Source organism: Symphodus melops, assembly GCF_947650265.1.
Source record: "Symphodus melops genome assembly, chromosome: 12".
NCBI classification, from domain to species: Eukaryota; Metazoa; Chordata; class Actinopteri; order Labriformes; family Labridae; genus Symphodus; species Symphodus melops.
This window is the reverse complement of record NC_136702.1, coordinates 12247767-12263018: the sequence shown is the minus strand read 5'-3', so window position 1 is coordinate 12263018 and position 15252 is coordinate 12247767. Positions and strand designations below refer to the sequence as shown.

The 15252-nt window shown below is 40.8% G+C and overlaps 2 protein-coding genes across 4 annotated transcripts in view; one reads left to right on the top strand and one right to left on the bottom strand.

The window, feature by feature from the left end:
* The first annotated feature begins 253 nt into the window (after positions 1-253).
* On the top strand, positions 254-6991 carry tmem41aa (transmembrane protein 41aa). The gene is made up of 5 exons (XM_079358321.1): positions 254-543; positions 975-1125; positions 1707-1868; positions 2549-2687; positions 4762-6991. The coding sequence occupies exons 1-5, from the start codon at positions 374-376 to the stop codon at positions 4977-4979; spliced, it is 840 nt and encodes a 279-aa protein (XP_079214447.1). The 5' UTR covers positions 254-373; the 3' UTR covers positions 4980-6991.
* Positions 6992-7035: 44 nt separating this feature from the next.
* Positions 7036-15252, bottom strand: part of igf2bp2a (insulin-like growth factor 2 mRNA binding protein 2a) — a 48279-nt gene continuing 40062 nt past the window's right edge. For 2 of the 3 annotated variants that reach the window (XM_079357292.1, XM_079357293.1), the window contains exons 12-16: positions 14446-14568; positions 13967-14041; positions 13610-13741; positions 12801-12914; positions 7036-11776 (exon numbers count right to left, since the gene is read on the bottom strand). In XM_079357292.1, coding sequence (XP_079213418.1) covers positions 11678-11776; positions 12801-12914; positions 13610-13741; positions 13967-14041; positions 14446-14568 — 543 coding nt within the window. In that variant the 3' untranslated portion in view covers positions 7036-11677. The remainder of the gene's footprint in view (positions 11777-12800; positions 12915-13609; positions 13742-13966; positions 14042-14445; positions 14569-15252) is intronic. The other variant, XR_013780244.1, reaches the window with a different exon arrangement.

The following is a 15252-nucleotide window of genomic DNA, read 5'->3' as shown; positions in this document are numbered from 1 at the left end:
AGGGGCTCTGCAAAATACATCAACGCATGACATACATAAATTCACAAACATCACAGAACATTGAAAGTCACATTTCCACCATAATGAACACTAACTGCAATTTCATATTGTTATTACAAAAAAGACTTGAGAAGAGGGTTTGATATAAAAAATATGATTCATTCTTTGATGCGCAGGTTCGTGTGAAAAAGGACTCACAGTGACGGATCGGACTGCAGGAAATACTTTATTCCACAAGAGGGCAGTGTGGCTCCGCTGACACTGCCTGCTGCTATCACTCTCGGAGAAGAGGAAGAGCAGTGGCTAGCCATTGTTATTGTTTCCCCGACAGCAAGAAGGTAAAGCCGTGAACAGGCTAACCAAAGTGAGGAATATGCGCTCATTGATTGGACTTATCGCTGTTGTTGTTGCAGCTAGCTTGTACCTGTACTCACTGTCTCTGTACCTTCCTGCGGGACCGAGACGACGTCCTCGTGCAGTCGCCGAGAGGCAACATGTGGAGGAGTCCGAGCAGACAGCTGAGAGCACCGAGGAGCCCAGCAGGTGACTTTCGGTTTAAAGACATTAGTCTCTCTGTTATTATAGTTATAATAAAGGCTGCAGTGAGGTTGGTGTTTGCCATCTCTTTCACACGTGATGAAAAAAAAGATAACAGGGAGACTGATAAGCTTTCCTAATAAACCATGTCAATGATCCTTTTATCAAGATTGGTTTTCACATTGTTGGAATTAAATTTTAGCTTATGTAGAATAAATAATACGTTGCTCTCTGAATAAAATTATAATAATAGATAAATCTCCTATACTAGTTCAGGGATTAAACATGTCATATATATTTTAAATCTCCAAATACCACTGTTTTTATTGAACACAAACCAAACATGTGATCAAAGGGCTTGTATGTCCTAGCAGGAATGTTTTACTACACGGACACATTTATTTTCCATCCTAACTATAGTATGAATGTTTTTGCAGTTTAAAGTTTCCCTCAGACTTGGAGGAGCTGAGGGAACTGGCTGAGCTCCTGCAGTTTTACAAGAGAGAGCACACAGGATACGTCCTGCTGCTCTTCTGTAGCGCATATCTCTACAAGCAGTCCTTTGCCATTCCTGGATCCTCATTCCTGGTAAGATAAATATAGTTTTTCAACACTTCTCTTAGTTGTTGCAGCTGGATGACAAACAGATGTCAGATGCGTTCAAACGTATCTCGAGCAACTTTAATGTTCATGTTCTGGATTGAAATAGGCTGAAAATTGGACCCATTCATTGAAATGCGTTGAGAAACCTGTCACGCCTTGGAATTTAAAGAAAAGTCAAGCACCCGAGAGCTCTTTTGAGGGGAAAGTGACTTGGCGTTGACCTTGATGTGTTCAGCCTCGTGTCTTCAAAGAGACAAAGCAAGGGATAAAAATATTCAGCGAGCTCGAACAACAAAGGGATGTCAAACTTGCTTTTTGTTTGTCACTATTGTGACAGCTTTTCTGTCTCACTCGCATTAGCTTAATCTGCGTGACTGTGTGTGAAGAACAGAGATGACATCACACTGCATGCTGGCTAAAACCACTGACACCAAGTGTCTTACACTTCAAACTGTTATTAGATAGGGAGAAAAGATACAGTAGATCTGTGTCGGAGCTTATCATTGTACACTTAGTGATGGTGTGTACTAACCAAAGGCCTTCTCCAATGTGTGTCTTTTGTGCAGAATATTCTAGCAGGAGCTATATTCGGACCATATGAAGGACTGCTGCTTGCCTGCGTGCTCACCACAGTGGGCTCCACCATGTGCTACCTCCTGTCGCATTCCTTCGGAAAACAATACATTATTAACCTCTTCCCTGATAAAGTGTCTGTGCTGCAAAGGAAGGTAATTCAAAGAGACCATGTTCAGATCTAATCATTGCAGCGATGTTGAGACTTTAACGTACCAGTTTTTGGTTTGACAATTAACTCCACTGCCTGACCTTACTCTTCAAGTGAAACAATACCGTGCAAAATGCTGACAGGGCACATTAGGAGTGTGCTTGATGTCACCCATAAGATCTCTCCATCAGTTTCCACAACTATCACATACAATGATAGTAAATACATATTTATAGATACCAACTTAAATTCTGGGCCCAATAGAAAAAAAAAAGATGAAGTGTTTTCAATGTTAAGTGAAACCCTTTACATGTTTGATCTAAATATGTATGTCAAGGATCTTCAACATTTAGGACATGTGGCAGTTGTATAAACAGGAGGTGGAGATGATGAAACATTTTATTAAAAAAAAAAAAAATGTAAGTAAAGTAACTGTCCAAAGTTGTTGCTCTGGTGGCAGCAGATTTAGTATTGAACTGCTGTTCACCAAAATATACCTGCATCTCAAATAATGACTGAAAGAACGAGGCACATTGTGATTGATCATCTTACAAATATAACAGTATCAGTAATACGTGTGTCATAACATGGTTATCTGAGAGATATCAAATAAAGGAAACGTGCATCTATTGTGTCATGATGAACTGAAATGACTTGTTCTAACTGCTCCTCTTTGTCTGCCAGGTTGAAGAAAACAAGGACTGTTTGTTCTTCTTCCTGCTCTTTCTAAGATTCTTCCCCATGTCTCCTAACTGGTTTCTGAACATGTGCGCCCCCATTGTCAATATCCCCATCACCTTCTTCTTCTGCTCAGTCTTCATTGGTAAGCAAACACGCACCACCTGATCGACAGCTTGCCAGAGCTGTCGCACAATGATGAACACCCAACACTCTCCACAACCTGTTCCTGCACTCTAAATCAAAACCACAGGGAACATTTTGCAATCTCGGGTTTCTTCGAAAAGTAATGGAAACGGGGTTTATCATTTTTCAACCATTTTCCTAAAATCAGTCAAAAGGCACGCATCAACTCGCAAATATGAGTAAAGTCGTTTTCACATTATGAACAAATTCAGGTTATGCAGCAGTTGAAGAATTACGGTTGGACAACATCCCAGCGGTCTCTCAAATAAATCATGAGGTGGGCAGGTTGCTGTGTGTAGCCCAGAATCTCTTGACCTGGGCAGCCGTCCACCTAGCTAGTCTGAGGGCAATGTACCTACCTGGGGAAAGAAACCAGATTACCTGTCTTGAGGCAAGTCTTCTAGATTAGTGATCGGGATAGTGATGTTTGCATCTGGGACCACATCAGCAGGGCGACAGTAGACCTCTTTGCTTCACAGGCAACAACTCGGTGCCCCCTCTGGTTCTCCTGTACAGAGGGGAACAGCCATCTGAGTCAGGGCTTACGACTGGCCAGGGGTTTGAGGTTTGAGGATTCAGATCTAGCACCCCGACCCCTATCGCCTTCAGCTGTAGGTATGGCCACTGCAGGGGCCCGATTCGCTGCTGAGAGATTGATAGATCTCCGGACTGTGTTAAACCCAAGGGCATCATCCACTTGCATTCAATATGTACACAGGTGGCAGCTGTTCTCAGCCTGGTGTTCAGGCAGGACTTTGGATCCTGGAGTTCTTGCAGTCACTCTTGGATACTGACTGTTCCCTCTCTACCCTGAGGGTTTATGTAGCTGCCATTTCCTCTCGACATGTTCAGGTAGAAAACAGCACTGTTGGGTGCCACAAGTTGGCCTCTCTCTCTTTGAGAGAGGGGTGATGAGGCTTTCTCCACCTCGAGCACAGAGCACAAGCTTGGGTCCTGCCCCTTGTGCTCTTCTATGTCTGCCTCTCTTTGAGCCCCTGGCAGAGGCAGATCTGAGATAGTTATTGGCAAAGACTGCTTTCCTCCTCGCCATTACCACAGCAAAGGACGTGGGGGAGCTCAACGCTTTGTCTATAGACCCTTCATGCCGATTATTCGGGGGTCACCTATTTTGCCCAATGTACAGTCAAGGGCCAACCTTGATCAGCCAATGCTGAGGGCACGGTTCCAACCCCCGCCAGGGAAGGACAGAAGCAGGTCAGCCCTGCTCTGCCCTGTACAGACCTTACAGGTATATGTCAAGGGTGCCGCCAGTATGCGTGGATCCAGCCAGCTATTTGTCTGTTATGGTGGTCCCAAGAGAGGTCATGCTCTCGAAGCAGCAGTTGTCCCACTGGTTTGTGGACGTGATCAACCAGGCATATCAGGCAGCCCTGTGCAACATCTGTGCTATGGTCTCTTGGGCATCACCGAGTACCTTCACGAGGTCCTACAGAGTTAAAATTCAAACCCCCATGCTCTGGGTGTGGTCCTACTACCAGATTCATCAGCTTCAATGAAATGAGGTTGGTATATGGGGATTCCCCATGACTGTGTTGGTATGAGTCATCCAGCGTATAAAGCAGCACCTCTGGTTGTCAGGAAGGGTAGAACAGAATGGAAGCTACGTATGTAACTGTGATTCTATCTTCCTTCAGAAACTTCTTGCACAACAATTCTGAGGGATCAGAAGCTCTGGCGGTCGGTCATCCAGGATTCATAGAACCGTAGTTGCATACATGACTTTCGACTGTAATCGTGACATGCATACAATCTACAGTCGTGCACCGATCACAGGGAATAAACGTCGCCCCCCTCTCCCATTCACTCGAGGAGAATTTTTCCGATTGTGTCCTGCTGCGCTCTTACATCAGCTCACTCAGACTTTTTGCAGAAAACCCAAAACCGGAGAGATTTGACTTTTTGCGTTCACCTTGTAGCTCGCCCCCAATAAACTTCAGAAGTATGTCAGGAGTTTTGTGAAAGCCATGTAATTAGAATGTATTAGTTAATGAATACTTTTTTTACTTTGGTAGGTCTCCTTCCATACAACTTCATCTGCGTGCAGACGGGCGTCATGCTGTCTGAGGTGTCGTCTTTGGATGACTTGATCTCTTGGGAGCGCCTCCTACAGCTGCTGGCCATTGCCTGCATGGCTCTGCTGCCCGGTGCCCTTATCCGACACTTCAGCCAGAAGAGGCTCAAACTGGATGTACAACAGAACGGACGCGTCGAAGAGAAGAAGGTCAAGTGATGTGTTCTGGACATGTATTTGTTCCATATGATCCCTGAATGGACTGAATGTATTCAAAGTGGAGACTCCTGAGAAAGAACTTTGTGCACTCGTGTGTGTGTGTGTGTGTGTGTGTGTGTGTAAAGGGTTTTCATTTTCTGAATGGCTTTGCTTTTCTTAAGCCATGTGGAGATTAAAAGGGTTTGCAGTGGGGATTTGTAGCCAAACATTTTGTTTTTCGTGAATTTTGATGTATCTGTGCCACAACTTCAGTGGGCCCAGCCTGCACAGTGAGTGTAAATAGATGTTTGAATGTACAAAAAACAAAGACGGGGAAGGATTTTAAGGACACTTGGATTCTCGTTTTACAGTTATTGTACTTTTTCAGTGTAAATTGCGATTGGTTTAAGTGCCTGTTGTGCATTCTAAGTCTCTGTTTCAAACTTCTACCTCCAACATCACTTTTGAACAACAAATCAAGAAAGTCGGCCAGACCTGCGTCTTTCACAGAAGATCCATTTCAAAAATCAAATCAATTCTCCTGCCTGCTGACCTGGAAAAATGTCTAATTAATCTTTTCTCATCTGAACTACTGCAATTCCCTTCTTTCTGGTACAACTAATAAATCACTTTGCTGCCTCCATCTGGTCCAGGACGCAGCAACTAGGCTTCTTACAGGTTTTAATAGACAACACCACATCACACCTGTCCTTGCTTCCCTCCACTGGCTACCTGTCACTTTTAGAATTGATTTTTTAAAGATTTTACTCACCACTTTTAAAGCTCGTCTCCGCCTTGCCCCGATTTACGTTTGCGACATTTTAACCTGATCCCTACAAATCATCTTGTGACCCCGGATCCTAAGGCGGTTCCAAAGTTGAGGCTCAAATTGAAAGGAGCCTTTCTCTACCTTGGAGCGACCTGCCTGAGGAGGACAGGCGGGCAGAGTCAGTGATCTTTTAAATCACTTCTGAAAACTCACTTTTACAGACACACATTTTACTTATCGATCCCCTCTTCCTTTCTATTCATTTGATTGCTTTTATTTTCTTTTTTAAAATGTTTTAGCCTTTATACGTATTCATTTTATGGCTCCTACTCTTAACTAATTTCTCCTTTTAATGTTTAACTTTTCAGCCTTCTCCCGCTTCACTTCGCTTCACCATCTGTTATTATCCCTTATTTGTATCTTCATTATGTGTTTAGAGCCTGTGATGTCATGTCGTCTCACTCTCTTTCAATTTTTATTTAATTTAGTTTTCTCCTGGTTGATTTTAAACACATTTTATTCATTGTTATTATTTAATAGCATTCACTGCCTCTTGATTTCTGTCATCTGTTATTCCTGTTTGAATTTATAATATTAGCACTGTTTGGCCTGTCTGTTGATGTTCTCTTGTTGTGTAAAGGTGCTATATAAATAAAGTTATTATTATTGTTATTATATGGTCACGTGGGAAGGTTATTGAAATATGAACTGGATTGATGGGAAATATTTCTAACTTTAACACTAATAATGATTGCAGCATATATACTACAAGTTAAAGTAGTATTTTTCTTGTTTGGCATTTTGTAAATTGAGTGTAAATTTTGAGTATTTTGAAGAATTTTGTACTTTTTCTTTTTTTCCAGAGTTTAACTTTTTCAAATTATGTAATTTAGTGACCAGAGTTTGACCTTCAGATGACGTTGATGAAGCTTGTAAAGGAAACAATTCAAATCCTTTTGTGGCTAAATATAAATGCTTGTTTTGCTGTGTCATGGTTTTTAATAATCTGGATCCTTGTATAAGAATGAACAGAAAGTTATTTGAGATTCATGCTGAGAATCCTTCTCTTTGTTGCCTTTTCCTGAGTCTAATCGTCTTTTGTTTTACTGGTCCAACAATGTTTCCTTTGTTCAGAGGGTTATTTTTAAACTCTTCTTGTGGATTAAGGTTTGCTGCGTCAGATCGCTGACATATTGAAATGTGTTGTTCACAATTTGCTTATACATCTGTTCTATGTCTGATCACAAATCTTACTTTTATTTAAGAGCTGAAAAAAAACAACAAAAAAACTTGAAGCAACAGTAAATGTGTTTTTTAAATGTTCTTTATTGCTCAGATCCAGGTTGCTCAGCAATACAGTTCACTCACATCTCAAAACAACAGCATGGCTGTAACCAGAAAGGCATGGATCCACTAGATGTGATGATAATGGATCAGATGTCTGTCCAGTGCACAGTCACTAATTACCTTGAGGTGTTTGGGGACCTTTTGGCCCGTGGGAAATGTAGGACTTGAGGGTTGTGACCTTCTGAGGAAACAAAAGTTAATCTCCCAAATTGTGAAAATCAGTTCACAGAAAAGGATCCATGTAAAACTACTGAAAGTCTAGTGCTTTATGAAGTGTAGTACACACTGGAACAACAGTCTCATGCAATGCATTGTGTTTTCTCATTTAAAAACAAGACGGGACAAAAAATACTGCTGTGGTTCTGCAGACATCTGACCAGACTTATCTTAATCCTTCCTCAGCTGAGCTGCAATATTTGGATGTTTGTTGAATGCCCTCTTTTCTGTTCAGTCCTAAAAGCAGAACATGTGTTTTTATTAGCTTTTTAAAATTTAAATCAAACCTGGATACTGTCGATCCCCATCTTTGCATGTCACAGATAAGTCATTTGCTGTTCTGACACCCAAATCTGTTTAAAATCCTAGCTAGGATATTCAACCACAATTTAACAGCTAGTATTATTGATAGAGATCTAACAGGAATGAATATTAAAGCAAAAGAATCCCAGCTACTGCCCCAGACTACATAATTAAATCAGTGTAAATGACGAGAAAGCCAGATCAACAGAAAACAAAACAGAAAAAAAGCCTAAGCTATCCAACCACCATGTGATATGACTAACACAGTACACCCGCAGTGATGTGTGTATATGTGGTTTTCTTGTATTGAATATTAATGTCTAGCAACACCCCACACAACCTAGAAACACCAATGCTTGGTAATTTAAAAAAAAATCATTTTAACCCTAACAAGTTTCAACCTCCAATTGTGATTGGCCATTACTGTGCTGACAACACCATAGTGAAACCGAACCTTAGAGCCAAAAACACGAGAGAGAGAGAGAGAGAGAGAGAGAGAGAAGAAGAAGAAGAGATAGAGGGGTCTGAAGAGTCCTCTGCAATGCAAGAAAAGAGCTTCAACTTCAAAAACCGCTTTAAACACTACTCCTGACAGGAAAAACAAACCACGAGTGATAAACTACAGATAACGGTGCTACCGTGAAAAGCCATTTATTTCTCCAGGATCTGCCCTGAGAGAGCAAGACAGATGGTCAAAGGAGACGTACTGCATTCGTACAGATAGGTTAGGGTATGGGAGTCCGGTGTGGCGAGCTGTCGTCATCAGTATGAGGTACTGTACTGGTTGTGGGGAGGCTTGCTGATGAAGTCTCAGGCATTGTGTGAGTTTGATAGACCTTTTGATTATTTGTATTTGTTTAAGCACTGCAAGTTTGTGTTCACTGGGACAAAAAATGATCCACCTCATCTGATGACAATAGTCTGCCCTCTGGAAAAAAAAAAAAAAAAAAAATCAAATTCAGCTCTCAACAGTTACAAGGACTCCAAAGACAAACACAAACTTTCACTAAACCATTCATTTAATTACTTTTCTTTTTTTTTTTGTTCTACATCGGTTTTAGTAACTAAAGTCAGCCTTGAATTCTGAGAGGTAACAGCACAACAAAAAAAATAAAATAATTGTTAGATCAATGAGGAAACCATTTAGAGGTCATTTTTGAGGGAAGCTGTGACGCTCTAAACTTCTCCCACCATCTGTCACAATGCAAGTGCAGACTTGTAAGTGTTCTAGAGAGACAGAAATTGATGCATTTATGTGTGACTCTATTGTACATGTTTACAGATATACAGTTATCTTGTCGTACACAGTGACATCTCAACGACTAGACTAGAGTTGTTCTACATTCTACACAGAACACAAGGGTTTTACACCATGTTCAAAAGTCTTGTCAGTGTATTTTTGCAGCTTTGTGTTGTTCTTCAAATCAACCCCAGAGTACTAACAGAGCTGGTAAAGATCGGGTTGGCTTGTTATAAAATTTGTTTTTTTTGTTTTTTTTTTACACAAGTGAATAAACTTCATTTAAGTTTAAAGTCTAAAAAACCTGGAGGTACAGTTGGGAAAAAACAGGAGGTACAGTTGGTTAGTTTTTCTGTATTCTTTTTTCTTTCTTTGATGATGAAATCAGTACACAACATCCACATTCAGAACCACTTCGGGCAGGTATGTACCCCTAAGATCCTGCTCTTCATTCCTTTCTAGCAATAAAAATTTACTTTGACCTTTAACTTGTTTATTTAAGAGGTTTTATGGTGCCCAGGCAGAGAGAGTCCACCAGAGTTCACTACGGTTTGACAAAGTTTCCCTAGTCGGCTGGACCTGAAGAGTTTAGAGCTTACTTTTAGATCTTGATCTTATTTTTTTCATTAAAAAAGAAAATTAAAAACGCTCAAAATGATCAGTTAACAAGGCATACAAAATGTGGAAAAAGGGGAAATGAAAGATTGGACTGAGGTACCCTGAAGCCTGAGGTAGATCACAATACTGACATGCGCACTGTTCACATCCTGACCAAAGTTAACGCGTTGGTTCACTTTACTGTTCTCCTATTTTTTCAGGTTTTTCTTTATATTATTATTCATAGTCTAGTTTTCAAGAAAATAAACACTTCCCTTCAAAATAATATGGCAGTGTCCCACTGAGGAAAAAAGAAAAGGACTTTGTTTCTTTTTGTTTCTTGTCAATAGCTCTCATCACAAAATAGGAAAAAAATAGATTCATAAATATTACTCTCTCTTTTTATATATATATACACACATGCATGCACACTCACTCACACGTACACACATAAGGAGGAAGCTGTGCGTATTGGCAATAACCTTGCGTCTGGAAGATGAAGCTGATGGGTGGGTTTTTTTCTGACAGGTGACAAAATAAGGCATCAAGCTTCCATGGTCTCCAAAGTAAAGCACAGAGGGGACACCAGGACCTGCGTGTCCAGCGTGCTTGCACAGCCATCGGCCAGCTCTCCAAATAAAAGTACGAAAAGACAACAAAAAAAAAAAGAGAGAGTGAGAATGACAAGCTGTGTGTCTGTGCCTCTGGCCTGGCCTCACTGGACACGGCAGGGTTGACATTTTCTAAAAAGGCTGCATATCATACATTCACAGCTGTCATGCCGTTTTAGAAAGCTCCCTGACGAGAGGGTTAAAGCCAAATACGGCTGCGGTTCACGTTTGCAGTTGTGTGTGCACAACAGGTCATACAGTACCTCCCCGTAAAATCCCACCCTCTAACCCAAAAATGTTTCCCCACTGCCACTCCACACACCACAATTATGCAACCTCCCACCCTACCCCGCCCCACCCAACCCATATCACCTATTGGCCCTCGTGAAGTTCTCATAAGGCAGAGCGTGTGGCGGTGCACATTCACAATTAGGGGTTGCTCACTAACTAGCAAAGGTGCACCAATTTTCTTATTTTAAGACGTCAGTTTTTGCTTTGATCGTCGAGTAGGATGCCTTTAAAGACACCTTTTTTTTAGTTTTCACATCAGGACAAGTATGAATGTAGATATATTCTAGTATACAGCACAGGATAGTGATACCAGATTACTGATATAAGTAAATCCCTCTGTTGCGTTTAACCTCTGCGAAAGTGGCAGTCAGTTCGGTGTTGTCAAAAGGCTACAGAAAAAAAAAAGATACTTGACAACAAATATTTTCGTCCTATTAAACAACCATGATGCCAGATGAGAGAGAGTGATGAGAGAGTGAAGCAGAAAAGAAAGAAAAGGAAAACAAAACAAGTGCAGCGTCATGTATGAATGGTGAGAGATGGTTCAAAGGGACGTTATCTTTTGCGTTGGCACACACACAGGCTTGTTGCAAAGACTCATTCACCATATTTACTTATAGGGGTTTTTTCTTTCTTGATTTCAGTGGCCTATAATGGGAACAAAAACGGAAACTGCTTTATTTGGCTGCAACAGCCCGATCAATCTCTTGAACAAGCTAAATATTCAAACTACACCAAGTGGAACTGTCATTTGGATAGAAAAATAACAGTGCATACTCTCAGTGTGTATTAATAAACTCTACTCTGTATCAATACTGCTAATGATATTCAATATCCCTCACTCTTGTGAGAGGTGTCCATTGTCAGTCGCTCTTATTCTAACCCAAAATACCAATCATAATGCCTCATATACGCTCATGTTAATAGTTTCTTTATCCATTGGTTAGGCCTATGTTAGTCCAACTAAAGAGATAACGTTATGCAGGGCAACATACTACTTCCATTTTACCTTTTTAACTGTAAAGAAAACAGTTCCCCAATTCGCTGCTATTTTTCTGCCATTCTTTTAGATTTTTTTTTTTTTTTTTTGGTCTTTTTCTTATTTTACTTATCAGTACAGATTTCTCCCACTCCATCTGCTCTTACAGGGCTGGCAGTGCACACAATGCCCTCAGCCTTTGGCTCTCACGTGTTTCCCTCCTGGTGAAGTTCTTTGGTTTTGATCCCGGTGCTGCTGGTCTGCCCTGCATGTCCCCCTTGGCCTTGGCCTTTTGTCTGGGTAGGTCTCTGTCTGTTTGGGAGGGCTACATTCATTGGCTGGTGCCCGCTCAAGCCGCCCGGCTGGTCACTTGGAGTGGTGCGGTGACACAGTGGCGCCCTGCTGGTGCTTCTGTTCCTGCTGTTTGACCTGCTGAATGATCTCCCGGATCTTCCTCTGTGCAGTCTGTTGGAGAGAAAACGCATGTAAAAACAGTTCTTAATTGACACATGACACTTTGCCAATGTGAAATTAGATTATACTGAACAATGTGAAAAACTAAACAATTTGATTCAATTTAGTCAAGAAGAGCGGGTTTTACAGCAGGGAGGAAACATCAACATTTGTTTTAATGGTGTTTCTGGTTGTCCTCTGTAATGGTTAATTGAATTCATACATGCTTGATCTGCACTGTATGAATACTGCTAAAAAACGAAATATGCCAACTTCTTCTTCATTAACAAGTCCATCATGGTTAGCTAGAGTGCATCTTTAATTCATGAATCTGCTGACATGCAAGTTCTTTATCTGATATAATACCATCTCCATGATATCGGAGAAATCCAGCAGAAGTCTAATAAGCCTCAGTAACAAACACCTGTGGCTCTGGGAGAAACATAACACATACTAAAGCGAGATAATCACAGGTAGAAATGACAGTATGCAAGTTTAAAATTAAAGCTCTACTGTATAATGACAATTTAAAAAGAAAGTGTGAGAAAAAAGAAACTGACCCAAAAAAATAACTTACAGTAGGAGGCTTCTAAGATGCACAGATAGAAGTTGCCACATTTCCACAGTTGCCTCTTTAGCCCCATGTATTTGGGCTGTATATAGTTCCAGGTATGCAACGACTAAGTATGTAAATTTTCATATTTGAAGAGAAAGTGAGTGTAGGGGATTCCAGCTTGTATCAATTAGCTTTTTTTTTTTCTTCTTCTGTGAAGCCAGTTAATAATGCCTTTTTGGGTCATTGTTAAGAAATCATTTAAGATAAGTGTAAGAGGTAGATGAGGAAAACTAATCTCAAACATCTAAGTTGAGGACAACCATCCTTCAGAATCTGGCCACACTGTTATAAACATTGTGGTTATTGTACATTACTGTATAGAGAACATCATATCTGGTTGAGTACGTGTATTTGATAAGAGCCCAAATAACTAACAGCAGAGGTGTGAGTTGACAAGTGTTGTTTGTTTTGTTTTTTTACCTGGCTGGCAAAGAAATGTCCATTGATTTTCACAAAGACCTCGTCATTCTCGTCTGGAGTTTGGTCCCGCGGCACAATGACTTCAGCGCTTGTTAGATTCTGCAGTTCATTTACCTGACGACCAAAAAAGGAGAATTCACGAATGTTGCACACTTATACCCGAAGGACCAAGCGTGCATGGGATTTTTATATTTCTTTAATTTGCTCTGAAACACAGAGACACAAACATCAACTTCGCGTGGCTGCACACTCTCGGACGTCTTGGTCAACTGAGCTACGCATGGCATCAAAGACCCGCTCTTCAAAAATAATGCTTATGCCTCTCAACAATAATACAAATATTCTGCACACACCTACACAGTAAATATTAAAGAAGTCTAACTGTGGATTTTCTACTGTCACTTACATCACTTTTCTTACCTGAAACACAGAGACACAAACATCAACTTCGCGTGGCTGCTCACTCTCGGACGTCTTGGTCAACTGAGCTACGCATGGCATCAAAGACCCCTTGTGCTGCCCTGAGCTGCCCCAAAAGTGCCTGTGTTACACTTTGTACTTCTTTGATCCACAATTATACCCACTAAAAATACCACAGTGCCTTTGTATAGATATATTTAACAATGCGACTTGACAACTGACAAAACAAAAATACTTAAATAATATGAGAGGGGGGGTGCCTACTGTCCACAAACATGCCTCACATAACACGGGCCTCACACTAACATCAGACCAAGGACTATGTGATGTATTGTAATTATTGGTTTAACAAGAATAAATGCAACTGGCCTTAATTCAGTTCTCCTTACCGTCTTGCCGCCTTTGCCGATGACCCTGCCAGCTGCGGATGAGGGAACCTTGATGTGTGTCTCCAGTTTGACCTCCTCCTTTGCTAAGAAGAAGTTCTCCTCTTTCAGCTTCCCAAATATCCGACCTTGGGCCTGGAATACAGAGGAGGGTATGAGGCAAGGAGAGACTGGTCACAGGACACAGTGGTCCACTTCGGTTTACTATAATACAGAACACATTAAATAATCAAACTGATTCTTTTTAAATGAATTTTAAGAAGCAAATGTGTCGTCAGCATGTTGCATAAAACTGAAATATTGAATTATTACTTTTTGATGCATTTTGAACACATTTCTGGGTAGTTGGGGTTTTTTCACCTTAAACTGAGCCTCTGGGGTTCCAGTAACAATAACCATCCTTTCAGTCGCATCTGGACACTCAGCTGGGGCAATCTGACACACAAACAATCACGTAATCACAACAAATATATAGAGAAAAAGTGGTCAGCTAATGCATGCAGGCAATGTTTAGCTGAAAAGCCAATTCTTACAACAAAGTGTATCCTCTTCCGTTATCATGAACATCCCGGTCAGCTGCCTTAGGGGCTTTCTAAAATTCTCTCCTCATTCGTCATCCCCTCTTTTGTTGTTTGTTTTTGACCATAAAAAGCTAACATCCTCAAGTGTGGTCCATGCAAGGCTGCTTATTTAGCAAACATTGACAGCAAACTTGCTTACTTTACCTCAACAATTTGAGAACCTCTGAAACATGCACCCACCTATGAGACACATTTTAAGCTTTTTTTTTTCTCCTTAAGCAATTTAAATCAGCTCTGTATTGACAGTGGCAAACTTACCTTGATGGAGGCGCCAGCGAAGTGGGCAAGTTGTTTAATATGCTGGCCCTTCTTGCCGATCAAGGCCCCCACTGCCTGAGTTGGAATAAAGAGGTAGACAACCTCCTGTTCTTGAGCCTGTTGCTGAAGGACCAACAAATAGTTTTAAACACAAACTTACTGAACACTTCTGCTGACAGTGACTGAAAAAACATGCAGAACAGCTTAAAATAGTTTGAAAATCTTGATTTTGATGGACAGATACTTGAGGAGCAGCCAAAACGATGACACTACATGCAAAGAGAAGCTCCTGAGCTCTCATCAAGGAATTTCTCTTTGTGTAAACATACCGCTCTGGCTGCATCTTCGTGGACACTTTTCTAATAAGGCTGATGGTTGCCAAATATCATTTTTTCTTAGCCTGGTAACATAATCATACTAGAGATTTATAATGTGAATTTTTCCAAGCTGCAGGGCTACTCAGGTCTAAAAAAGACTGCCCTCCTTAAATAGTTGTGCTTTTTGGTGACTGGGTGATGCTACAGAGAAATGCCAGACTTGCTGTTTAACATAGACAGAAAGGTAATCCTGTTCTGTTATTTATGTATCCTCTATCCAAATCTGTTTTTTGCTCTAAAAGTCCAATCCACATGTAACAAGTCACTTGCTCAGAGAGGCTTTTATCAGCACAAACAGTTAAGTAAATGGAGGCTTTGAATTTAGAAAACTATTACCCCAAAACGATCACAGTAATTATATGGCATCAGGAAATAACTACACACATTTTTGACTAATTCTCTTATCACCATGACAACGCTGACTGTAATG